Genomic DNA, 26,650 nt, shown 5'->3' on the forward strand with positions numbered 1-26,650 from the left:
CGCCTTTTTCAAGTCACCCTATGTCTACTGCATGCTGCTGTGGTAGACGGGTGCTGCGCGCTGAACACACGCCTTTTTCAAGTCACCCTATGTCTACTGCATGCTGCTGTGGTAGACGGGTGCTGCGCGCTGAACACATATATATATATATATATATAATAAAAACTAAACTTCTTATATATTCTAATAAAATGGGCGCACTCTCTAGAAAGGCATCAATGTTCAAGCTGTGCAGCATGCTAGTACTTGTTCATTGCTATTTCTTTTATTTAATGTAGTCAAGTTTCCAAAAGCTAAGAGCTTCAATTAAGAATTTAAGTTTATGGCTCTGCATGAAATGGTACCAATATTGTTCTTAATTTTTTTTATTTGTATTTTCTTAAACTTGCCCTGACATCTCCAATTTTCCGTGACTGCACCAAATATATATTTTAGAAGCTTCAGATGTAGGTTCCACTATATCACCCCCAATGCTCTTAAATATTTTGACTTATATTTTATGGTGAAATACAACAAAGATTGCTCCAAACAAATTTATAACAGCAGCTTTCAGGGCACTTCCCTTGCTAGATTGGTAATGAAATCAAGAGAGAGGATAAAAATGAATTGCGACTTCCTCTGGCTTTCTGGAGTTTTGATAATACTTTATTTATATTACAGTGGTGCCAAGAGACTCCAACCAATGTTTGGGGCCTCATTGTACATACTCATAGGAGGACAGTCCCTGTCCTGAAGAGCTTACAGTCTCAATAAATAAAACAGACACCGGAAGGATGTGTTCCTGATTTTGGGAATGAGGAAGTGAGACATTGAGAAATTTAGTGATTTGCCCAAATGAAGTTCATGTCAGAGCTAGGAACTGACACTTAATCTCCTGAGTCCCAGTCTAACCTTAAGTCTTGCCTTAACCCCAAGACCATCCTTCCTCTTAAATGTTTGGCTTTTAATTTTTTTTCTAGTCGAAGGATTAAATTGTGCCCTCCATCACTGTACACCCCTGCCACCCTGTTGACTTTTAATTAGTTCACAAGTTCAGAGATGTTTGGTTGAGATGCTTGATCTATTATAACGAAGTAAAACCTTGGGGTTTTTTGGTACTTTATTATAAAGCACTTACTGGTGAGGGTAGCTTTGATTTATTGACAAATGTTAGGCTGTATTTTGAAGAGTGGGACGGTCAAATGTCTGTCGTTATCTAAACTGCTTTGTAAAAGTGAAATAAGTCTTGATAATCTTGAATTTTCAGTCTTTCTGGACTTCTGTCATATGCTGTTTGAGAAATACCAGGCTCAGTCTGTATTGCATAAGTAAAATATATTCAGCATGCCTACCCATAAGCAAAGGTGCTGTCTTGTTGGAGGATACCTTTTAAACTCCATTTCATAGACTGAAACTGTAGTCATGGAAAAGAATTGTTTTGTATTTTTCAGCTTAAAGAAGTCTTCTGCAGAACTGAAGAAAATATTAGCTAATGGCCAGGTAGGTGCATTAAATTCATACTTGGGTACATGTATGACTCGTTACTGCCTGTAAACCACAGTGATTGGCATACTATATATAAGTGGAGAGATGGTTACTGCTCATTTAGTTGTAATGTTTCCTTTTTAATACTGAAGTGGAGAGATCATGAAAATCTTCATGATATGATTGAGTTATGTGTCTTGATTTACCTTGATTGCCATAGCAATTTGCTTCCCATTTCTCAAAAGGTGAGAATCAGTTTTAACTCCAAATAGATTTAAGCACCTCACACACGTTGCAGTGTTGCCACAGTTTAGGGGAAGAAGGTTAATCAGCATTGAATAACTAAATCAGCTGCTCAGTTGCTAGAATGTACCTTTGTATTTTCAGGGCAGTAGGCATGTAAATATTTAGCAGGCTTTTGCAAGTGGTAAGAGAGAAAATTCCTTCTTTTATTGTTTGGAGCTGTCATATGCTGCATTATCAGAGCAAAGTTGTAGACGACTTCCTTATCACCTACTCTTCTCTGCTCCAGGCGTTCAGATCCTGATATACAGACCTGAATAGTTTACACTTTCAGTTGATGGACAAATGGACCCTTTAGGGCACTCATTTCTCACTAGTTTTGATTCAAATAAACAGACAGATCCAAAGTCGTATAATGACTTTAAATATACACTGCTAAATTAAGCTACCTAAAAGAATACCGGATTCTTCAGTAGCAACATAAATAAGTTTTAATGTTTGTCATAGTGAAATCTCTTTGATAGCCTTGGAGGCAGGCACTTGTCCATTGCCATCAAGCTTGCCTATTAGACTCTATTGACTGAGACATCTGTGTCACCGCAAATAAAAGGCTCTTATTGATTTTCTTAACTGTTGTTCACTTCCCCTCCATGTTTCAAAGGCTGAAATCTTAATTATCTGAGATGCGTATTCAGTGCCTTCACACAGTGACCTCTCCAAGTCTCATTGGCATTTCATGAATCAAGTAGTTGTAGTTGTGCGTGTCAAGAAGATAAAGGCTGGTCTTCATGCTTGTCCTTCAGTATCACCTGTAACATGGTGATCTAATAAATGAGAGTGCCTCTTTAAAAGGTGCTTCTAACAGCATCAGCACGGCAGCCTTGCTTATTTGGGACTGAATCCTTTGAATACAGCTTGGAATATATTTTTAGGCTTGTCAGCATTCTTAATACAAAGCCATATTTGAACAAATTAATTCTTGCCAGGAAGGTCTGTTTATAATTTTAAAAATATTTACAAAATAGCTGAACAGATAACTTTAAATTATGTGAGTATTAAAAACATGCTTTTGAGCTTTTTAGTAAAATTTGGCAAATACTAATCCATAGTAAAAGAGGGCCATTTGGGGATAATTTTTAGAAAATGGAATAACTGAACATGAATAAGGTTACATTATCACGAATGGGTGACTAACCTGAATTTGACATTTTGACTTGTTGAAAGAAATAGACATTTTGCTCTGCTGGATTTTAGAAAGGTACAGGTTACCTATTTTAAAAATTCTCTATGTAAGGAAATTAAAATAGCTAAAATCCATTAGTGATGGTAAAGATTTGACTTATGCCCATCAAAGAAAGGAATTTCAGAATTAGTGTTTTAATGCTACCCTTAATTCACCATGCTGTAATAAGGGACTAGACTGTCAATCTCCAAAGAGGAAATGCTCTCTCTTATATTGCATTCCTTTTGTTATTCAATAATTAGGCACAACTATATAAACTGGGGACAGATTTTTGTTTTAACTTTGACTTCCTTTCTTTTTGGAGTTTGTCACCCTTAGCATTAGTTTAACAGTTTTTTTTGTGTGGTTTATGTTTTCAAGCATTAATGATGATATTCCTTTCCACTAGCCTCCACTTAGGTTTAATAAGAAATTCATATTAATCATTAAAAGAAGGGGACATGATTCTTCAAGATAATCAAATATTGGCAGGTTAGAAATAGCTTTCTGCCTAGGTTCATTGATATAGGTTATGTGATATAAATATTTATTTCTTTTCTGTCACTCAGAGTAAATGCCACCAATTGATTCAGCATTGATATAGTGTCAACAGTTCATAAGAAACATTTGACTGGCTTGTGTTTTCCGATTAGTCTCTGCTCTATAAAGTGGGATTTACTAAATCTCTTCAATTGTCTGCTCAGAGAGTGTGACTGCTTTCTTAAACCATTACTACTTGGATTTGTAAACCAAAGGTATAGCTATAGGACTTTGCTTCTGTCAGAGCTTTACATATAAAATAAGGATTAATTGAGCATTTTGCTTTTAATGATTTACAAGAGAATAGATACTGAGTCTTTCAGAGACAGCAGGTATAAACAAAGAGTGTTTTGTTTGCTGACCCATAATTGAATTCTGTTTTCACTTTTTCATTAATTCTGTTAATATCGGCATCCAATCAAGTTTGGCTTTGAAAGTTTAATATTCCAGTCCTTGCTGTGGAGTCCTTGTTTTTATGTTATCATTTTGTGATTGAGGATTCAGTTTTCCCAGTAAAATACATAACTCACTAGGTATTTTTTGGCATCTTTATTTGATTCAATAAATCAAGCTTTATGTCGGTAAGGTTTCTGGTGTATATTTGCTCCACCCCAATATCTGTTTCACTATCAGTTTTGTGCTGATCCTTTGTGCATAACTGTCAAGGAATGGTACCAGATTGGCAGTGAAAGGCATGCAGAGTGGAAGTGGTATAACATCACAGCAAAGATTTGGCTAAGCTGATTCACTTTTTACCAGTTAGCCAAATGCAGAAGAAAAGGGAAGGCACTGGTATAAAATAACCTTTTGCTGTTTCTTGCAGAATAAGCTTGCATAATTAAAGAAGAAGAAAAAAACCTCCCAGAAGAGCTAATGTATAGTTAATGATGTGGGTTTAGTTATGGCTATGTAGGTTTGCTGTGTTTCTCAGAGATCTTTGTTTGCAATAGAGTCTAAAGATGTCTTATTCTGTTATTCAAAGTCAGTGAAGTGCAGAGTTCTGTAGTTTTGGGGCAAAAATCTCAGTGTTTGTGTGTGTTCAAAGCTGACGAGTCGCACAATGTGGGTGAAATTCAGTTTTGTGCGGGGGCCTGGTATTAGGCCTCTATCACTTAAGCCCGACTTGCCTACTATCTCACCCTGTGTGAGGTGCCAACCCAATATTTTAAGAGGGGAGAATTCCTTACAATTTTTTCCTCTTGATTTGCATTTTCTGGTGAAATATAATTATCAGAGTTTTTCAGCCTTAATACTCAGTTGGTCTTTGGGTACTAATCTTTATATACCTTGAAGATTTATGGTGCAGACTTAACTGCAAATAGACAATTTATGTGGATGTAACTTCTGCTACAATGTACTTCCAATTATCTCGGATCTCACTAGCTTCAACCTTGGAAATATATAGGAGAATAAATATTTCCTTTGATAAGTGAGTGCTGGATTTTCTTCAGTTGGTTGAAGAGCAGAACAAAATATTTAAATCTTCACTGTTAGTGATTCGGAAACAGTTATTTTTAATCAATTAAAAACTCCATTTTTTGCTGTTGAAACTTGCTGAAAGTTGACTTTTTAGAGGTTTTTATTGCATGTAGCGCTTAAGGCCCGAGACTGCTCCTGTCTTCAGTGATGTAGGATAAGGTTCTTAGAGTGGGATTTTCAAAAGTGCAGAAGCGACTAGAAACTGAGGTCCACTCACTGCTGTGTGGCACCTTGTGGCCAGGCATGGCATCACAGCTCTCACCAGGTTAACGCCGCCTACTGATGGTCACTCTGATGCTGTGGTGATTTCTCTGTCAATGACTCAGCCCTCTGGGTAGGTCACTGTCTTTAGTCCATCCCTTCTGGGGTCACAGTTGTCCAAATTAAAGATTCCCCAAAAATGTCTTACCACAAAAACAGAACCTTCTGCCCCCCTAGGAAGTATTCCTCAGCCTCCCTCCTGTTTGATCAGGGTCTCTCCCAGGCCTCCTGGCCTGGAGACCTTCTCCCCTCCGCTTCTTGCTCCCTGCAGTCACTGCAGATATAGTGGCAGTTTCCTGGGCTTCTCCCCTTTCACTGTCCCTTCCTGCTCTGAACTTCCTACCTTTATAGGAACCTCCCCTCAGCTCTTTCCCCAGCTGGGCTTTATCCCTACTTAAACCTGGCTCTTTTTACACAGGAATCACCTCATTCCTCTCAGGCCCATTCTTTAACCAAGGTTGGCTTAGCCCCAGGCTCTCCAACCCACATATGTCAAGATACCCTGTTCTGTGACATAAGAGCGCAAGTCCCATTTGAGTTTTGGTGGGACTTGTGCTTCTGAGTTGCTTCGGTGTTTTTGAAAATCTCACTGTTGGTTAATAAAATTAGCAGGAAGTTTTTTAGCAGCTGGAACAATTTGCACAAAATTAATAACTTGGCATCATATAGAATATAAATAATCCAAGAAATGAGTCTTTTTAAGATTTTGTGGTAGATTGCTAACAATATAATTTAATATCTGATTACTTTCTATAAGTATTAGTCAATTTAGCCTCCCTATCTTAGTTTAGGAGACATTACTGTGGACCAAAATTTATCACAATTGAAAGAGTTGTTTTAAAATGGACAAACACTATTGTTAAAAATGGCTTTGGTGCTTTTGAATAATAAATTGCCTTATTTACAATGTTCAGCATAATATTCACTTTTGTATAGAAGCGAGGTTCCTGGTTTTCAATCTGAATCAGTAAGCCAACAAACAAAAGTGAGCTAAGCTTGTTTACAAGATAAAACTCCCATGTTCACAGCGTACAAAATTTGCTGGTGTCAGGGGCAGGGCCAGCTCCAGCTTTTTTGCTGCCCCAAGCGGCAAAAAAAAAAGAGAAGATAAAGCCGCAATCGGCGGCACTTCGGCAGCAGCTCTACCGTGCCACTTCATTCTTTGACAGCAATTTGGTGGCCGGTCCTTTCCTGCGACAGGGACTGGGGGACCCACCACTGAATTGCCACCGAAGTGCCGCTCCTTTCCATTGGCCACCCCAAGCACCTGCCTCCTGCGCTGGTGCCTGGAGCCGGCCCTGGTCAGGGGAGAGCAGACCCTAAAGCTCCATGTGGCTTCGGGGATGTTCACATGCTCTGATACCCACCACCCTGTCTGGAAACTTGCCCCCGGGAGCACTAAGCATCCAAGATAGCAATTTATTTATAACTCAAAGAAAATGGTGTTTGTTCAGCACTACTTAAAACTGCATTTTCATTTGTTGCAGAATTGTGGCCTTAATTAAGCATTTGTATCAGTAGAATTTCTACAATTTATATACAAACATATCATCCAATTAGTATCAATTATGCCAATTCTACACTAAACTGTAAATGGACCCAAGTAAATTTTTCTGGCCATATTTAAGATGACCGCATTGGCTGGTTTGCTTCCTCCCCCTGACAACTTTGGCTTTGGCTATGTGTGGTGCTGGAAACCCCTTTCCTATCAGTATCTATGACCTGACCCTCTTGAGCTATGTTATATCATTCCATTTTGACACCTTTTATCAAACTTTAATGAAATGACCCAGGCAAACAAATTGTCATTAAACTTTCCATCACTTTTTCCCTTGGTATCGTCTTTTATAAATTGGACAGCAAATGTTGTATTGATCTTCTCGTTCTTGCAGCTGAACTTGAAATGACCCAGACTGCTTGTTGTTTATGGCCTAGAGTTGCTTTTCCTTGACATTTCCATCCACAGCATGACATCTTTCTTGTTTTTCTTTCTTTCTTGTGGAGATGAATGAACAAGACATACAGTATCGAGACGTCCTCGGTCATGGCAATGGAGGCACGGTCTACAAGTGAGTGTTGCATTTCGCTTAAACTTCTTGAAAGCAAAATTTAGTAAATCTTTCTCTCTCAGGTGTGCAATATGATGGTGGACGGCCTTTGCTGACATATGGTAAAAGACCATAAAATACAATATATGTAATTTAGGCTTTTCTAGAAATTCTCTTTCACATTGGTCTTCCAGATCTTTCGAAATATTGGTTTCTAGGTGCTATGAGGACTGGTGTATTTTTTATTTTCTTCATATTTAGAGGTGAATCCCTCCTGGGTGACAAGTTAATGGTCCACAAGTACAAGTTTAACTGGCCTGAAGCATAAAGCATAATTTTTCCTTCCCTCTTTTTAATACTGTTGTTCTTGCTTGCTTATCATACACGTTGCTAGTTCATTGCTTGCAATGACACCAGTTGGATGCAAAGTTATGATTCCATTGCTCTGCCTTTCTGCAGCACTACAAAATTAGTAACATCCCCCCTTTCTGTTGTATCCACTTCCTTCCCTTGTAAGAAGCTCCACACACACACAGACTGATGAATATGTTAAGTTATAAACTCTCCCCAATTTTGATAGTGATGCTTATACCCTGAAGCCAGTTTTAATTTTCATATTGTAAAGATTATAATAGCAAAGAAATAGTTTTCTCAATGGGAAAGTCTTTCTCATGCGTAGTGCAAAGTTTAAACCACATAATATAATATCTGGTACTTAATAGTCTGCAGTGGTGTATTAAAAATATTCCGCTAGGAATTAAAAAATCCATTCTTTGTAAGAAAGCCCTGAGGGAGTAATAAAGGTTTCCTCCAGAGAGCTATTTACCATATACAGTAACATGGCATCCCATTTTGATCTTGTTTATACCTTACACATTTTAACTTGGATATTAACATTTTTTAAAAAATGTTTTTAAAACCACAACACATTTATTTTATTTTTTAATTGGCTGCCAACTTCCCTAAGCTCCTGCTTTCTGTCTCCTAACATGAATCTTAATAAAAATGGGTTTTGGAGTCGTTATCAGAACAAATGCAGATTTGTTATGAATCTTAACAGATTTCCAAAATCAAGTCAACCTGGTACATGGAAGGTGGTACAAAGACCTCCTATCATGTTCTTTTATTTGTCTTCTGGATATTACTTATTCTCTAGAGCTATAGCTTTCAAACATATGTTTTGTAGTCATGATGTGCTTTCTCTCTTTATACTGGGGAGAGATTGTGGATTGTTGCACTTACAAATCAGTCTATGGCTGCTGCTTCTTTGGAGAGAGTTGCTTCTCTTTCTCAGCTGGAGGACAAGAGCACAACCCTTTCTGGAGCAAGGATTGTTCTTCGAGAGAGAATGGATGAAGGGTGTTGGAGGGGATTGGAACTTCAAGGTCAGGACCAGACATAGTGAAGGAGAACTCATGTTTTGTTGCTTATGGAGGGCATGGAGGACCATTTTAACAAGGAAAATCCTAGCATGCAAGTCCAACTCATTAAAACCACGTCTCTCATTGTTCCCCAATATTAGATCACCTTCTTGGAAGAAGTGGATCTAATAAGGAGCAAGGAAGGAGATATTGTCAGCAGGCACTATTCTTAGCCTTATGCAGGATAGAAGATTTACCATTGTCATCATTCTCTAAGATCTGACTGGAGCCTCAGCGTGATTGTCTAGTACAAATTGGCAGGATGGTTGCATGGTACATAATTTCAAAATGACACCTTGGCGATGGCCTTGTTAACCAAGGACATAGCCCTGCTGATCTCACCATATTTGCTTAATGCTGTTTCAAAAATACAGATATGTCTGTATCTCTCTTGCTTCTGCATCCTGAACATAGAACAGAGGGTGCACTTGTCACACACAGATACCTTGTATGTATGTTATACATATACCTTGGTTGTTCTGTGGCCTTCATGCCCAAGTTGTTTGTGCATCACATGAGAAAGTGTGTTATGGAGTTGATTAAAGAGACTGAAATCCTACTCCTGCCCCGCTAAGAGAAGGCAGAAGAAGAAGATAGTGATGGAAGAAACATGGTTGGCACCAGTGGGGAAGGACAGAGGCAAAATGGAGTGTGGAGAAGGGGAAGAAGTGATGGAAAAGTAGAAAGAAGAGAAGATGAAAGTGACACGGTGAGATGGGAGTGGGAACTGCTATGAGGTGTTAGCATAACTAAAGGCTTGATCCATAGCCCACTGAAATTGACGTTAGTGGGCTTTGCATTAGGACCTAATGGTGTACCTAGCAGCTGCCCTGCTCCTAAGGGATGGCTGGATTTTAGGCCCAATGTGTGTATATAGTTTATAAAGAATTGTGATATCCCTAGAGGTGGAAGCTTCTATATACACGTCAAATATTTGTATAATATTGCCATGTGTACAACACGTGCACTATAGAATCCATATAGGAAACTTGGCTAAAACGCTAGGCAGTGTCAATCCTGCCTGGCATGCCTTTGACGTTCTTTACTCTTCTACGTCATGAAAGGACAGATAAAGCAAAAATGGTATGAAAGGGAAGGGGTGGCACTTCTGGCAGCTTCTCTGCATGTTATTTCTTGGGTGGGCTGTGATGATCCCAGTGTCTGTCTTGTTAAGGGTTTTGGGCTGTCTTGATTTGATATAAACTGGCTTTCCAAGAAATGATGTTTTTTTGGGAGGATAAACTTTAAACCTCCTCTGAGCCTAGGAGAACATGCTTTTTTTGTTTTCCTTTTTTCATTGTCATGTGTGTGTGTGTTTTAAAATATAAAAAATGCCCACTGTAGTAGCTAGTTGATTTTTTTTTTTTTTTTTTTTTTTTCTCATGAGCCAGCGGCATTTCATCCTGCTCCAGAGAAAGTTTACCCATGCTGGCTGAGATCAGGCTTACCATTCCTAAGGTTTGGTTTTACCGGACACCCAAATAACAGAGCATAAACCTCAGCCCAAGTTTCCTCCCCAAGCCCAGCTGTTGCTAAGATATTAATTCCCGTAGGCTCTCCCGTTGTTTGCTCCTATTTCTCCCCACGTACTCTTTCGTTCTGGGGGAGTTACTAGCAACTGCTGTTATAAAAAGTCAGCAGAGTGAACTCTGCATCTTTATACAGAGGTTAATGTAGAGCTGGGCTAAAGTTTTCAAAACTAAAAATTTTGAAAGAATTTCAAAGTCATGAAAAGATAGGATAAATATCGAAATGAATATTAATGTTGTTTGGATGTATATTTTGGGGTGTTTGACTATGGTCCTGTGATATGTTCAGTATACAGCCAGCAAAACTTTCTTATATTGGAGCATTTGCCTCTCTGTACTGGGAATTGGATCTTCCTGGCCAAAGAAGCATACATGTTGTATGAGCCAATAAGAAATTGCAAAATGAAATATGTACAGGTGGCTGGATTGCACTGTAATGGATAGCAACCCACAAGTATTTTATTTTAGTAGATCAGTGAGCATTTGTCAGATAAAATTAATTACAAATGTTTGACTCTTTCAGCCTACCAGCATTCCATGCCATAGGTTTGTTTCAGAGGGCGGCATACATGGTATTGATTTGAATGTAAAGAATGAGCGGGTATGTGTGGGTATCTTCTCCTTGTTCAATTTTTGTCTTTCTATCACTTCATACTGAGTCATTTCCATTATGGCAATAATTTATTATCAGCATTCAGCAAACAAGATAGCATGTTGCAGATTGCTGAGCAGAAATTTTCAGCCTCTGTTTCCACGTGAATTAACTATTATTGAAATAGTTTATTGAGATTGAAGTATTGATCACTTTTCATGCTAACTTTGGCTTAAGGGAAGAGAGAGGAGGTGTTTTCATTCTCTTTGGAAGACACTGTGTTTCATTAGAAAATATATATATTTCATTTATTTAGGTTTTTTACAGCCTCCACTGTTTTATTGCTTGGAGAAGGGTTATCTTGGCTTTATTTTTATGACAGTATAATTATACTTCAGAAATGCACTTGATTACTGTATGTAGCAAAACTGTTCTAGTATATTGGCTTGGCCAATATTGCTATACAAACAACTTTTCAGTCAATTGAGTCTGGCAAAAATCAATACTTTATAGCAATATTTCTCGTGAGAACTTGCTGAATCTGAATGTTTTTTTTTCAAAGAAAAGGGATTTTATAATTGCCTGACTTCCTTTTAAAATTATTTTCTACTGCTTTTTGATACGCTATTTTTTTAATTAAGGAATGATAAGCAGCTACAGAGTTCAATCGCTGCAGACACAACTAAGCTGTCTTGCTTGTTTTGAATGCATATAATATGTAGCTCTGGTACTTTGTTGGGAGTATGCTCCTCACATTGAATAAAGCTTGTTGAAAAGTTATTTGGAAGTTCAAAATAAGTAATAATCCTTCCACCATTCTAGTCTGTTTTCATCATTTAGCCACTTGGATTTGCTCTTTGTATTCACTTTTTTTAGGCCCAGTTCTGTGAGATCTTTTGTACCCTCAGCTGCCACTGATTTCAGTGAGAGTTGAGGGTGCATGATTGGGTCTGATGTAGTTATGGTGGTGGATTTATTAACCTTCTAGTTTTATAACAGGCTTTCTAATTTTTCTGAACTATTTTATAAAAATTGATATGATGGAGAGTACAGGCTCTTGGCTGCTGCACAACAGAAGAAAATATTTGTATACTGACGCATCTAGGGTATTTAATTAAATTGCTTTTTTTGAAAAATAATTCACTGCGAAGTCCAAAAGGCATTTAAAGTGTGTGTCTTTCTGCTACATTTTTTTACCGCTATCATTGATTACAAAGCTCTGAGAGACCATATTTTTGTAAGATTGCTTCCTTTCTTTAGTGAAATATGTTAACATTTTGATACACAATGTAATGTGTAAACTCTGCCCCTGAGTCTGAGCAGTAACTGCACTAAATTATTTAGAACCAAAATACTGTATCAGTATGTATTTAGAATGTAAATATTGTATAGAAATGGTATTTGCTACTGGCAAATAATTGTTTTATAATATTTTTCACATGCCTGGCATTCTCTGAAGTTTCACACTTCTCCTACTAGATTCTGAAATAAAATCATTCAGCATATTTTTAATTTCATATTTTTTAATTTCAGCTTTTTAAATGCAGGTAAAGAAATGTCAAATGTTCAAATAAAATTAGAATTCTCTTTAGGTTACAGTCAGTATAGCACTTTAAAATGCTTTGAGTATTAAAAGTATGTATTGTGTATGGTGTATGAGTATACTAGATTCTACTAGATTGGTTTACAATATCAGCAAGACATAGCTATATAATTACTCAGTCAACATAATGTCCCAATTGAACCATAAAACATTGTACAGTAAAGTTATCTAAAATCTGTGAGTAAAGTGTGTTGGTCATCATATCAACCAAAATTTTGTTAAATCAGACAATTTTGTTGTTGTTTGCATAATTATGTGGAGGGTCTGGAGAGAGGTGGTTGATCCACAGGCCAGAAGACTGGTGTGGCTGCAGAAAATGAATATAAATATGGAGGTTTAATATTTATTTGTGAACAGTGTGTATTTTCAGTTTGCATCAGAAATTCACTTGAGCAGTTTTGCTGTTCACTTGAGTTATGTGCTAACTTCAGAATATGCCCATCTGTTCTTTATCACAACCACCTTTGGGATAGGCCATTTCACATTACACACAATGCATGGCAAAACATCTGGAAGGTTGTCATCTTGATGTTCAAGTGTTTCCCTTCTGAAAGCAGCATGTACAAGCTATGTTATTTGAGTATAATCCTCTGTAGGATGAGAGGGGAAGCTCACTTTTAGGGTAAAGGAGATGGAAGTTATCCAACCTCTAGAAGCCAGAGTGGTGACGGAATTGTGGCATTATGCCCCATATTTTTCATAGTAATATTATTATATGATTATGGCATAACTATGATGTATTTTATGCAAGATAGGTCATGTGAGATATAATTGAAAAGGTTATGATTTACTGAATATGATTATCCTGTTTGTATGTATGCATCATTTTGGTATCTGAAGTTAGGAATCGTGTCTATGCATCTGTTACAAATGTGTTTACACCTGGGGAGCGCCCACTAGGCAGAGTGCAATCAGTCGGGATGGGAAGGGCCATTAGGGAAAACAAGAGATCTTAGAAGATGTTAATCTCCCACTGGAGAGCCTTCCTGAGGACACTACAAACAGCCTCAGAGTCATGGCTGCTGTGTCCCTATAGGGGCTTGTGACCAAGTCACCTGGTACTGGACTCCATCTTGGAATACAATGTTTTTCCACTGACTGGACGTGGCAGCTAAGAGGGGAGAGAAAGGGTTCCCACCATAGGCAAAAGCTATTTAAGGCAAGGAGTGACATGATCGTGGTTCTTCACTGACTTCCCGCCCAAGAAGATTGCTAGAAACACCTGAGGAACAAAGACTGGACTTGGGGAGAAGGGCTGAACCCAGGATAGAGGGATTTCTAAGCCTGTGAAAGGAATGCCTGGGGTTTTAAGCTGCAAGCAAGTATAGCTTGCCCTCAAGAATTTCTGCAAACTGCCTAAAACAACAATTAGGGTGAGAATTTGCTACTTGTATCCAATCTCTTTAGTATAGTAAGCTTAGATTACATTTTTGTTTATTTGCTAGGTTTGATCTGTTTTCTATCCTTATAATCACTTAAAAATCTATGTTTTGTAGTTAGTAAACTTGTTTTTGTCTAAAATCAGTGTGTGAAAATCATAACTGGGGGCACCAAGCTGTTGCCTATCTTCCTCTACATTGAGAGAAGGGGTGAATTTCATGAGCTTATGCTGTAGTTCCCTGTGCAGCGCAAGACGGTATCATTTTGAGTTTGCGCTCCAAAGGGGAGTGCATGCCTTAGCTGAGCCTTCCCATGCAGAGCTGATCTCAGGATCTGTGTATCGCTGCAGCTCAGTGTGTGCTGGAGGGGAAGGGAGCCCAGGCTGGTGAGTCAGGCGGGCTCAGTGATACCCCAGTTCCATGGGAACCCATCACAATAATGTTTGAGATTTTTGCTGATTCCTTATATAATTTGGGCTCGTCAGGGTTTTTCTGTTTTCTTGCTTACCTCAAAGTATTTCCTTGATCAAGACCAGTGATGCAGGTATCGTTGTAAAGAGACAACGTCATGAAGGAGTCTAGAGTGCAGACGTGTTCTTCAGAAACAGTAACTTCTTCCGGGATCCTCTTCCAGCTTAAATGATGGTGTTGGCCAGACTCTAAATCTGAGTAGTGATTCCACCTCCCCCCATTGTTTGTCATGAGGTTTTTTCACCATCATTTTCCCTTTCATTCTACTTCTATCTGTTGCTGTTTTGTCTGTCTGAGTAAAGGTGTGATAAATTGCCCTTCTGTAGCAATCTCCATCTGAGGATCTCAAAGCACTTTACAAATGTTCATGAATTAATACTCACAGAATAATGCTGTGAGGAAGGGAAGTATAATCAGAAATTTACAGAATGGAAAATGTAGGCACAGAGAGATTAAATGGTTTGTTCAATGTCCTACAGCAAGTCTATGGCATTTGTAGGCCTAGAAACCAGATCCCCTAATCTTGTATTCTAACCATTACACATGCTTCCTTTCTGCCCTTACCCATTCTGCTTTATTTTTCCATTTCTTGTGGCTATTTTACACCCTATTTTTAGTCATGCTAAAAACCATTGTAACAATAATAGCTGGAGTAAATTAAAAATGCCCCACAGAATGTTCTTCTTACTGTCCTTACAGTTTAAACAAGACTGACCAGCGATTGCTGTTCGCTTGTTTCTTTTGACCCTAGCCATTGCTTGCCTGCCTCATAAAATCTGTTATGCACAAAAGTGCGTAAAATGAAGATAAAGTGCCTCCTTCAAGACTGACAAAAACCATTCCTTTGCAGAATGGTAGTTGCAGTGAAAGTAAATAAATGAACGGACAGCAATCACAGCCTAGTTGATGAAACTGTTCAATTAAAGCACAGGCATTTACATGGTGTAATTTTCCTAAATTGCCAATGAGCCCCTTTAGACACAACCAGTGTTCAAATTGATTTCAGCATTGATTTTGACTGAAGCTGATAAATTTCTGCTTGTTAGTTAAAGTAATTTTGCAGAAGACTTTGTACTGTGGTATTGAAATGTTCATTTAACTGATGGTGAAAAGAGGAGTTATTTACAGAAGGTTCTACTGTTGTTCTGAGATGGGACAATTCCCCAATCATCTTCTACTTTTAATTTTTTAAGCTTCAGTATACCAATCAATAGATTATTGGAACTGATTAAAACTTATCCAACCAGCTGCCTCTGGCTGTTTAATTAGAAATAGGATGATTCTTAAATTAAAGTTGTTTTGTTTGCATTGTATATCCATCCTCTAGATTGGAAGATTAAGCGAATAGAAACTTAAACTGCTTTTGTTAGGTGTTGTGTAAACCCAATGTAAGTTTTTTTTTCAGCAGCTTCTTTTGCTTTAGAGTAAGCAGCATTCTAGTGGTTAGAAGTAACAGTCTTCTTACTGAAAAGAATAGGAGTGCTTCTGGCACCTTAGAGACTAACAAATGTAGCATAAGCTTTCGTGGGCTGCAGCTCACTTCATCAGATGCAGTAGTGGAAAATACTACATGCTACAATAAATTTGTTAGTCTCTAAGGTGCCACAAGTACTCCTTTTCTTTTTGCGGATACAGACTAATACGGCTACTACTCTGAATCCAGTCTTCTTACTAGATCAGTCGTGGGACTTTCTTGAGCGAAGGCTGAGTGATGCCAAAGTGATAGATAGGGGCTGTCCCTTAGCAGAGATCACTTTTTATAATTCTTTTGTTTATAAAACCTGTGCAATCTAATACGTGCACAGTAGAATGTCCACTTGATGTAAGTTGTGTTAGAACCATTTATTGTGAGAATTTACCGGCATCATGTTTTAAACTGTGTCCTTATTCTCACTTAGAATTTTCTGTAAAGAACAGTGAGTGGAACAGAAATGTCAGCAGTAATGTCATTAATAGCAGGATGCTGATTTTCAATTTATTTCCCCTGAAGTTCCTGAGGGGGGAATGTTCAGTGTTTATTCTGGAATATTAAGTCATATTTGAACTTGATCTAAAACCATCTTCTGGCTGCATCGCAGAAACATTTTGATATTATAGGCCTTTAAACATTGGCACTCAGGTATTTTGCGGACTCAGCTTTTAGGAAAACAAGGTTCGAAAGCAAAGATTTCACAAGGGCCTAAAGCTGGCAAGTGGGAAGAATAGCCAGGATCATCTCAAATGTACTTACAACACGTTTTTTTAAAAAAATCAATGTAAAACTAGTCTGAATTAAATTTTTAATCTAAATTCTGTGTGAAACTGAGCAGAGATTAAATGGAATCACCAATTCCAGCTGCTGTAGGGAATGCCAGAATAATTTTGTTTGTTTGCCATATGGTTATCTTTTCTAGGTCTAGGAAATATTGTGCAAAACCACTGTGCTCCTTAAATAGTTCTCACTCAGCAATTAGGGCATGAATGTGTATTTGAGCAGAGGCCGTGTCAAGGTGAGGACTAAGGGATCAACCCCACAAAGGCATTTTATGGATAGATCTCTGTCTATGCAGATCTCTTTGCAGGATCCAGAGCCTTTTATGGCTGTGGTGATAGGAATGGACAAGGGAGAGAGAAGGGAAGGGAAAGCAATTTGTGTAAAGGATGACTTCCAGATTTCTGGTCTTTGGAGGGGGTGTGTGTGTGCAGAGGGGGAAAGGAGGATTAAGGAAAGTGGTAATAGATGGAAATGACAACTGTACAGATGTTGCTTGGGTAAATGACATGGGGATCTACTTAATCTCACACGCATATACACTGGCCCTCACCCTCCTTCTCCATATGTGGAATCAAGTATTGTACATTCACTTTGTACTGTTTCTGGTGTTCGTTTTACTCTTTAGATTTTAGATACAAGCATTTTTTTGGTTCTGTAGTTTAACAACATATCATTTTGCAATCACTATTCAAGCATTTGTTATAGGATTTTAGACAGAAGCAAGGTTGGCATAGATTGCTTTTTGAACTAGCAGAGTCCCCATAAAAGCTTCTTTTTACAACTGCTGTTCACTTTGTATTTCCTGTTTTACCAGCCAGAGAGCCCGGCTAATGTGTTTGTCTATTACAGAAGGCAGCAACAACTGTCAAAGTGTTTATTTCATAGAAACAGTTTGAATCTATTTTTTAGATGGCCATTTTAGTAGGTGACAACACTATCTTTAAAACTCCCAAAATCTGACCATTGGCATGAAACACAGTGGTAAATCCACACGCGCACACGGACAAAAGCAGTAAACCAAATCTGTGGGTGATTTGCCGCATGCAGTTTGCAGCTGGTGACCGACATGTCATTCTACAATGTGCAACACTTATTTTATTCATCTTACACAATGCTGTGACAGAATTGTTTTGCTCTAGGTTATTTCTCTTAGGACAAGAAAGTGTTCAATCTGTTTGATTCTCTTCTGAGTTCTTACATATGAAGAACTGTTTGCTGATGATGCGTGCCACCAAATCAACTGTTGCTTGTTATGTAAACATTTACATTCAGAATGTTGAGACCAGACATTCCTGTAGGCATGTTTATTTCCACTGGGTCTTCGATACCTGAGTTCTGAAGGTCTTCACCATTCCTGTCCTTCTGAAAGCCTGTGTTGTGATTTTGTCAAGGAGGATTATGCTGTGTTTTCTTTGGAGACCATCTGTGCTGTTCCTTAGGTGGCCTGATACAGATCTGGGTAAGGCTGAACAGTGTTTGTAGCCTTTGTTGAGTGGAAAAATGCCTCTCTCTTGAACAAGAATTCAGTGGACAAATGATGAGGTGGAGGGAGGGCAGGAGAAAGATAGATGTATGCACACACAGGAGATGTCTTGGAAAGTTTACTTTTCAGATGTTCTGAACATCAGGATAAGGAAAAAAAGGTTTGCACTGTATTATATTTTATGAGCCAAGTCCATGTGACTACATTGGGAGGGCAGAATCTGTCTCTTGTTGATTTGGAAAGGAGAACCTAGTGAATCAAAGATTTTATATATTCTGTGTCGCGTCAAGCTTAAAATCTTGGAGGAACAGTTTTCCCCACTCTCAAACTCTTGTTCACTTAGAGAAATTATTTTTGGCATAGTCGGTGGAACATATGTTTTAGGATATAGGTGATTAACTAATCATGTTAGAATATGTTAGGATTGATTAGGTAAATTTCAGTAAAATGATTGGTTAAGGTACAGCTGAGACTATTGCTATATAAATTGGGACAAACAGGAAGTAAGTTGGAATTCAAAAATAAGGAAAAAGGAACTTGGATTTAAGCTTGCTGGAAGTTCACCCCAATAAACATGGAATTGCTTGCACCTTCAGGCTTTGGATATTGTTGCTTTCTGTTCACACAAGTAGGACCAGGGAAGTGGGAAGGTGAATGAATAAGCCCTCTAACAGTATGAAACAAGAACACCGCAATGTTGGAGGATCCATTCCAGTTTTAAGGAGAAAATATAGTATCATTTAAATAATCATTCTAATACTTGTCAATGAAAAACCACTATTTCCATCTGGGTTTTGTCACAGTAAGTAAATTTTCAAGAAAAAGAATACTTAAGTGGTTTTGGAATTGTTATAGCTATATTTGCTTTTATTAAGGAAGTAGATTTACTGTGTCCTAGTAGAAAGGATTTCCCATATGAAACTGGATGCTATACTTTTTGTTACTGGCTGCAGTATCAGTAGCATGCCTGAATTCAAGGTCTGTTCATTTGGAAAAACCTCTAGGAACTGGTAGGATTCTACAAATAATTTAAAAGAATAATTGCTTCCACTGTTTTCATAGGCATCGCTGAAGTATATTATGTGGCAAGAAATACTTATACCAACAGTCCTCACTTGCCAGAGTTTCTGAAGGAAATACATGTTTTGTTCACAGGAACTGTGTTGTCCTGTCACTGTTAGAAATTTTGTCAGCTATTAGAAGGATCGTTGTTCATGTCGCACTCCTTGTCAGTACCCAGCCCAGATCGGGGAAGCTAATGATCCAACCAGCAGACCAAATTCGATGGTGAATCCAGGTCATGCGCCACCTGAGGCACGTTGCACATACGCTAAGAAGACTGATCGTATACATGTGATTACCCAGGAGATTCTTTCAGAAGCCTGTGCAGGCGGAGAGCACCATTTACCTAGTACTCAGTGGCCACGTCACTAATGAATTTACACTGTAGCATCACATCATTCTGTCAGTTTTGCAGACGTCAGTTATGTGTATAGCAAGGGGTAGGGAATGACTATCAGTGTAATAGGCAGGCTATGGCTTATCATTGAATTGGTTCAGTCTTATACAGTGAATACCTTATTGCTCTGTTGTTTCCATTATTGATGCGGGAGGAAATAAAAAAGTAGTTTGCTGGGAAGAATTTAGGAATGGGAAGCAGGAATTCCTGAAATCTAATCCTGGCTCTGATACTGAATCCTTCTGTGATACTGCGCAAGTCGTTTAACCTTGTGTACGTTAGTTGTCCCATCTGTAACACTGTGGATATAACATTTGTAACTCTTCAGTTCTGGGAGTGAGGTAATATTTAAGTTTCAGATAAGTGTTAAGTTTTTTAAAATAATTTGATTATACTAGATTAAAGGTGAACAACGATGTTTTTTAGTTACATATATGCTAAAAGTTTTCAGAAACGTAATATATCTAATCTATGCACTTCTAATGTGCCCATCCCTAAATCCTTACTATATAATATAAATTCCCATGTTACTGTTGAATCTCGACTCTTTATTTCCTTGTATTCTTTCCTGTTAAAAACTGCTCTTTAGTTTTATTTTGATGTTGTGAGGAGTCATCTGGAATTCTTCCTCCCAAATCCCCTCAAAGTTCACATTGTATTGTTTTTGCTTCTGGGGGAGAAAGGATACATATACCACCTTGTGAAGTTGATCAGAATGTCTCTGATGTTAGCTGGAGGACATTGTTTGACCATCTTTCCTTCTTTACCCAGAATAACCAGCCTTGGCCCACAGACTTGAGCATACTGCCTTAGTAAGGCTCCCTGGGAGAGCTTTTGATTTTCATAGTAGAGGTGACAAAATTATGCTGAAGGACTTGGCTTGCATTGGGCCCTTCAGGACTTTCAGTGTCTAGGGACATGGTTAAGAGTCATGGTTAATAAAATATTTGACACAACTGTGCCAGTCTTCCTTAGAACCTGTTCACTGTAATGGATGTAGAGGGCTAGAATAATGAATGCTTATGGAAATGTGAACAAAGATTTCAATTTCCTTTCTGCAGTGGATATGTTCCAAAATCTATAGGAGTTGGCGTCAGTCTTTCCCATACTTATATAGTGTATTGTGGCTTTCAGCAATCCTCTCTGAATCACACACTTTTTCACTAATATAACTTCCCAAAACGGATACGTCAACCATTTGTTTCATCTAGATTTTCAGTTGCTAGGCAATCCCACAAGTCACTTTGTTTTGAATTCTCCTGTGGTTTCTAGTACAGTACACCAGGACAGGGGTCAAGGCCATAAATAACTCTTCTTCATCATCTCTGCGTGCCAGCTTCGTTGGCCTATTTGTTCGCTTCTCTCACAGCCATTGCTATCCTATCATGCCACCTCTTATTCGTAAGATGTCCTATCTGAGCTGGGCTGCAAAGCCACTACTGTCTCTTCTGCCTCCCTCCTGAAGACTCATTTCTTCTGTGAGGCTTATAAGAACCCTATTGATAAGTCCTCAACTTATTTATTCCAACCATTTGATTTAATCAAATATAAGTTTTGGATTATTTTTAAACTCAGCACTTCGTTGAGTAATGGATTTATTTTATTGATGCTGCTGCTTCTCGTGCCCCTCCCTATTATGGCATTATCCCCTTCACCTAATTGTGTCGCATCAAATATTAGTTTGTAGGAAGCTCCTGGGAGCGTGGATCTTGTCCTTTTATCTGCATTAGAAACGCACTCTTAGATGGCATTAAAATAATCATGTTCTTTACATAGTTTTTTTTAACTTCCAAGCAATGTTACTCATTGCTTTAGTGTGAATTCTTCTGTGGTCTCTAATATGGTATTCTGTGGTTTGGGCGTACTTTTCAACCCATTACCTTTCAGCTCACCCTCTGCGTCCACTTCAGTTAATGAAAATCTAGAGCATTGACTTCAAGGAATCTGAAGGGACTGCAGCATCTTATAGGGTTGGTCCCCAAATGTGAATATCTGAACTGTGTATTTGTTATCTCATTAACATGTTTCACCTAAAATATTCCTAGTTTAGAACAAAAATTGACCAATTGTACTTCTTTAACAAAACTGTCTCTGAAATACCTGATCAGCTGGTATTGATTTATGCCTGCTTCAGGATTTTGGAATTGCAATTTATGAAAGAGCTGAAATCTTGGTCAAGAAAACGGGGATTTGATGGTATTAGGATATTACAAAAATTGTTTTATGTCTGTCGAATTTTCTAACTAAATTGCTAGCAGATAGTATAGTTTTTGTTGTTATTTTTTTGTTTTGTTTTGTTTTTACTGTTGGAAAAATTTAGTCAGTGCAGCATAGTGTTCACTGTAAACGTGTTGTCAGGTTGATAGGATAAAATAATGTTTTATTTTGTAAGCATGTAGGATATTACCTGTAATACTTCTAAAGCAGTGGAAAGACTCCCCCTAACTTGAGTGGGAGCTGGATTAGGCTTCTAATGATATAGCTGAACGAGGGAAACAAACATTTTTTCAGTTTGCCACAGTGATTTGATATGTAATGCCTCTGATGAGAGGAAAACATGAACAGTGCATTACATGGCATTAATTACACATGCACAGTGTAAATAACATACAGAAATGGAGAGAAATGAAAAGGATCTGTGCAGTTGTAAATGGAAACAGGACTTTAATAATAACGTTCAGATTTGTGAGTAGTTTAAAAGGCAATTTTGAACAATGCAAATGTAAACTTCTTGTTGCAGAACTTGGCTAACTTGATGTAATGCTGCCTGTTCAATTTTTCCTTAACAATAAATGATTTATAGCTGTCTCTTCCCAATCATCTGAGTTATAGCTTTTGCAGTGGTTCATTTGCAGAGCAAAAATAAACCCTGAACATGAAAAATAGAGAAATAGACTTGCTCTTCCATGGCTGGTTTCTGTAAGGTGTGAACTCTTATAAATTCAAAACGTAGTTTCCCTGGGATATTTTGCATTGTGCAGTGTTTTGGATTTTGAAACAATGGCATATTTCCTTTGTTTGGTATGAACTGATTTAGCACAGTTTTAGAGGAGATATGCCTATAGAAGTTCTTTGGTCATTAAGTCAGTGCCAGTGTATTGAGCTGTGCAAACAAAATGCAATTAGAAAAATATGAGGAACGCAAGTCAAAAGTGAAGGTAAACAAAATAATATTCGACCTCAGCTACACTGAGAGATAGCAAGGAGAGCTGAGTGAATAGTAATATTTTGAATCAACCAAAACATTTTAGGTCAATTCAAAACATTTCTTGGTGTTTTGTTTTGATTTGCCCTTGTCTGTGTTTTTTGTTTTGTCTTTTAAATTGGCCGAAGTGGAAAATGAAATGCTATTTTATAATGAAAACGCCAAACAAAATTTTTGAATTGGTTGAAATGAAACATTTCAACTTAAAAACACAATTTAAAAAATAAGGTTTTTGTCCCATGGCTTTATTTATTTTCTCCCAAAACTATTTGTCAAATTCCACACAAATTTGATAATAGTTTCAGAGCCCTCAAAATGCATCTTTTGGCAAAATGTCTATTCACAGAAATTTTTTCGACCTGCTGTAGTTTTGAGGAAACCTGTGATTCGTTATGTGAGGCTTCCTGATGCATAAAATATTAAAAAGTGAGACTATCTTTAATAATACACTGCTCTGCAGTTCCACTTAGCATAGAATCCTCTGGACACTGGTAGACAGCCTTCTGGCCTCCATGTGGGCCACACTCTGCCACAGATTCTGCACAAGCTATTCTTACTGAAGTCAGTGGGAGCTGCACAGATATTTTACTGTAGCAAAAATTTGCCCTAAGAGCAAAAGCCAACTAAAAAGTGTCTGTCTGCGCTACATAAAAGCTGATATGGAATAAAATTTATTATTCACTGCATATTGTTTTTACCTGCTCCTCTATATATTTTTTATTTATCAAATTATTGCAAATCTTAGAATTTTACACTTTCACACAACATCTAGTTAAATTAGCTCTTTCACATTATTCAAATACGTCCTCAACCATCAGAATTTGTATCAGAACTGTCCCTATTAAGCAACAGCCGTTGCCTTTGCTTTACTTCAATGGAAGAGATTTAAATTAAGTTTCTCTGCCGACCCAAGACCGGATCCTGCCAAGTGCTAAACGCTATCAGCTCTTAGCACCTTGCAGGATTGGGCCATTGGGGTGTCTTTGAGAGTGTACAACATTGAACTTACTACCTTACTTCATCTCTCATATCACATTCTAGCACAATGAAGCTCGTTTACTCAAGCCTTTATCTTTTGGGTGACAGCAAGGTGTGTAAAGAATTGTCTCCTGGAATGGATCTGTATATTTATTTATATACAATATTAATTCAATCTCTACATATTTACTCATAGATTGGGTTGTGAGTACATTTAACAAATGTAAAGAAAAAACAAACCTTCAGGGTAAGCACATTATTCTATAGGTTTTTTGGGATATGATTCTGCAGCTTCCTAAATCTTCATATGTTATCCATGCTGACACTAGCCAGATTGGTTAATTCCCCATGGCTGTTCTACCTAGTATCTAACAAAAATATTTTCTCCACACACTCACTGGAACAGGTAATTACTATAGCAAATGCAGACTAATTTGAAGTGTTAGTTGTTAATTAAAACACTGCCAAGGTATACCATTGTCTTTTGGTGTAACCAAAGCTCCTATTCAGACTTCATTAATCACTTTACAGTTATTGTGTTTAGGAAGGTCAAGACAATTGAGATGCCATATCAGTCTGAAGTAAACAAATCCCTTTTCTCCCAGGTAGCATGCCATTTGCAAAGTCAAGGGACACACTGTACCCATGGGCATGATGTCTCCTTTGTGGTCCAGTTCTCAATGATAATTAAATGCTCTGTAAACCAAACCAGGTATCTGCCCGTTGCTGGAAATTTAACCCAAACTTCCACAGATGAATTAGCGTGCATCATAATTAAATAATCAAGTCTTCCCTTTTAATTCACTTGGAAACAGGAAACCTCTCTTAGGGAAAAAAAGATCAGCTTTCTTGACAAGCTAATTAAGTTGCCAAACTGTCCAGCACAGTACATATTAAACTAACAGACGTTAAGCATGCTATCTCATCCTGTTCATTTTCTTATCATTTCTGCTGATCTTAAAGTCAAAATGTTTTGCCACTGTTGGTTCATCCATAGTTACAGAATAGTTCTTCTACACCACCTGACTCATTTATTATGCATTCAGCTGTCAGTCTCTCAGTTATAACTTCATCTGACAATCCTGTGTTCTGCACCTTAAACTGACAATAATACTGATTTCGATGCATACCATGTAAAATATTGTCAGTCCCTATAAGTTTATGCTATTCACATATTTATCAATATTATCCCATAAATTGTTGATTTAAGATCATTTTAAATGAGCTTTTTAAGCTCCCAAGCCATTAACAGAAGTTATGCAAACAATAAAAAATATAAGAGTAAATGATATTCTTGTCCTGTACTATGAATAATTTTGCATGGGAACAAAAACTATTAAAGTTTTTTCTTCAGTGATAATTACTAGTGGTATATAGTGCTACACAGTATTGTAATTCATTAAAGTTAATGCCACATATGAGACAATATTGTACATAGTACAATAAACCAGTACTAGACATTAAAATTTCTGAAGCAAAAAGCTTTAATGGTTGTGTTTATATTCAACATTTATATGTAGAATGTTTTTCTCATACATTTTTAGTTTCTTGGAATGATAAGGTTAGGGTTATATTGTTCATCTTACAACAGCCAATTATAAATATTTTGTGAGACAAATTGACTCAAACTGCTCTTGGATTACTGTGCAAAATCATTCCAAGTACATGTAGACATTAAGGTGTAGATGCATTGTTATAATACAGATATTAATTATACTATAGACAGATGCAGAATGTTGATTTCTAACTAATATTCTGGTTAGTCTTTTGATTTCTATGAACAGTCAATCACCATTGGGTTCCCTTTTGTCTTAACTCTCAAAATAGCTGCAGGATTAGAGAGGATTAGTTTGTGCTGTGAATATGTAGAATATGTATGGAATATGAATATGAAGAATAAGAATACAGTTGTGATGGAGTGCGACTCACCACTGCGGCGCCCCCTGCTGAACGACTCCACAATCAGCTCTGCTAGCCAGTGCAAGCCAGTGCTCCCTCTTCTGGTGACATCTTACCGTTGTCACTCTGCTCCAGGGACCCAAATCACGCCCAGGATCACGACATCCTTTTCGTGACACAGCCCTCTGGCTCTGCCTCAGTCTGCACTCCTCCCTTCTGGGGGACAGTATCACAGTCCACTGTCCAGCCACTTCCTTCAGTGGCTTCTGCAGCCAATTATCTGGCCACTTTCTCAGTGACAAGGTAGGAGGAGGTGAGAAACCCAGGCCTGCCCACTACTTTGGCTCCTGACCCAGAGACCCTGTAGATGGCACCACTGTGCTGCATCCCCTCCAGCCTCTCAGTTTCTTTCGCTGGGACACGTCCCTGCGGCCCTTGGCACCCTCATTGCCCTTGCCTCAGGGCCTCAGCCTGCAGATCCCTGCAGCCCGCCAGGATTTGCCTTTAGCTCCCTGGGTCTCTACCTGCAGCACTGCTCTGTCTGGAGTGCTTGCTACCTTCAGCCTGCTAGGCAGTCAGTCTTCCTCCCTCCTCAAGCTCCAGGAAGTGACTGAAGCAGCTGTGGTCTGCAGCCCTTCTTATATGAGCCAGCCTGGCCCTGACTGGCTGCTCCTCTCAGCCCCTCTCTGATTGACTGCCTCCTATGCAGCCTCCCAAGGCTCTATTAACCCCTTAGAGCCTAGTTTGGGGCAGGTGCCCCATCACAAGGGTTTATATCATACTTGCATTACTTTGTAATAAACTCTGAAGGCAAGTCTGTTCATATGCATATCCACATTACTATACAGTATAAAATTTCCTTATGTATATGCCTATCTACAAAACATGCATAAACATCATGTGGAAACTGGTGGATCATCTACAAAATTTTATTGTACATAAATTCATTTTTCTGATTAGTTGTTTTTAGACATAGATGCCTTGAAATACTTTTGCAGTTTGGAAATATTATAGGGAAACTGGTTTCCAGTAAAAGTGTTAATGTCAAATTAGTTATATACAGGTTGCATATATAAATATAAAGGTAATTTTGCAGGATCTCAAGTTATTTAATTTTTTC

At 38.0% G+C, this 26,650-nt stretch overlaps 1 protein-coding gene across 5 annotated transcripts in view; it reads left to right on the forward strand.

Annotated features, from left to right (window-relative positions):
• The window catches only part of MAP2K5 (mitogen-activated protein kinase kinase 5), a 195,315-nt gene that overhangs the window by 34,545 nt on the left and 134,120 nt on the right, over positions 1–26,650 (forward strand). For all 5 annotated transcript variants that reach the window (XR_004371552.2, XM_075069741.1, XM_032764314.2 and 2 more), the window contains 2 exons: positions 1,431–1,479; positions 7,214–7,278. Coding sequence is in view for 4 of the 5 variants with exons in the window: in XM_075069741.1 (XP_074925842.1) it covers positions 1,431–1,479; positions 7,214–7,278 (114 nt within the window). In the remaining variant the exon portion in view is untranslated. The remainder of the gene's footprint in view (positions 1–1,430; positions 1,480–7,213; positions 7,279–26,650) is intronic.

This window comes from Chelonoidis abingdonii, chromosome 9 (assembly GCF_003597395.2).
Source record: "Chelonoidis abingdonii isolate Lonesome George chromosome 9, CheloAbing_2.0, whole genome shotgun sequence".
Taxonomy (NCBI): Eukaryota; Metazoa; Chordata; order Testudines; family Testudinidae; genus Chelonoidis; species Chelonoidis abingdonii.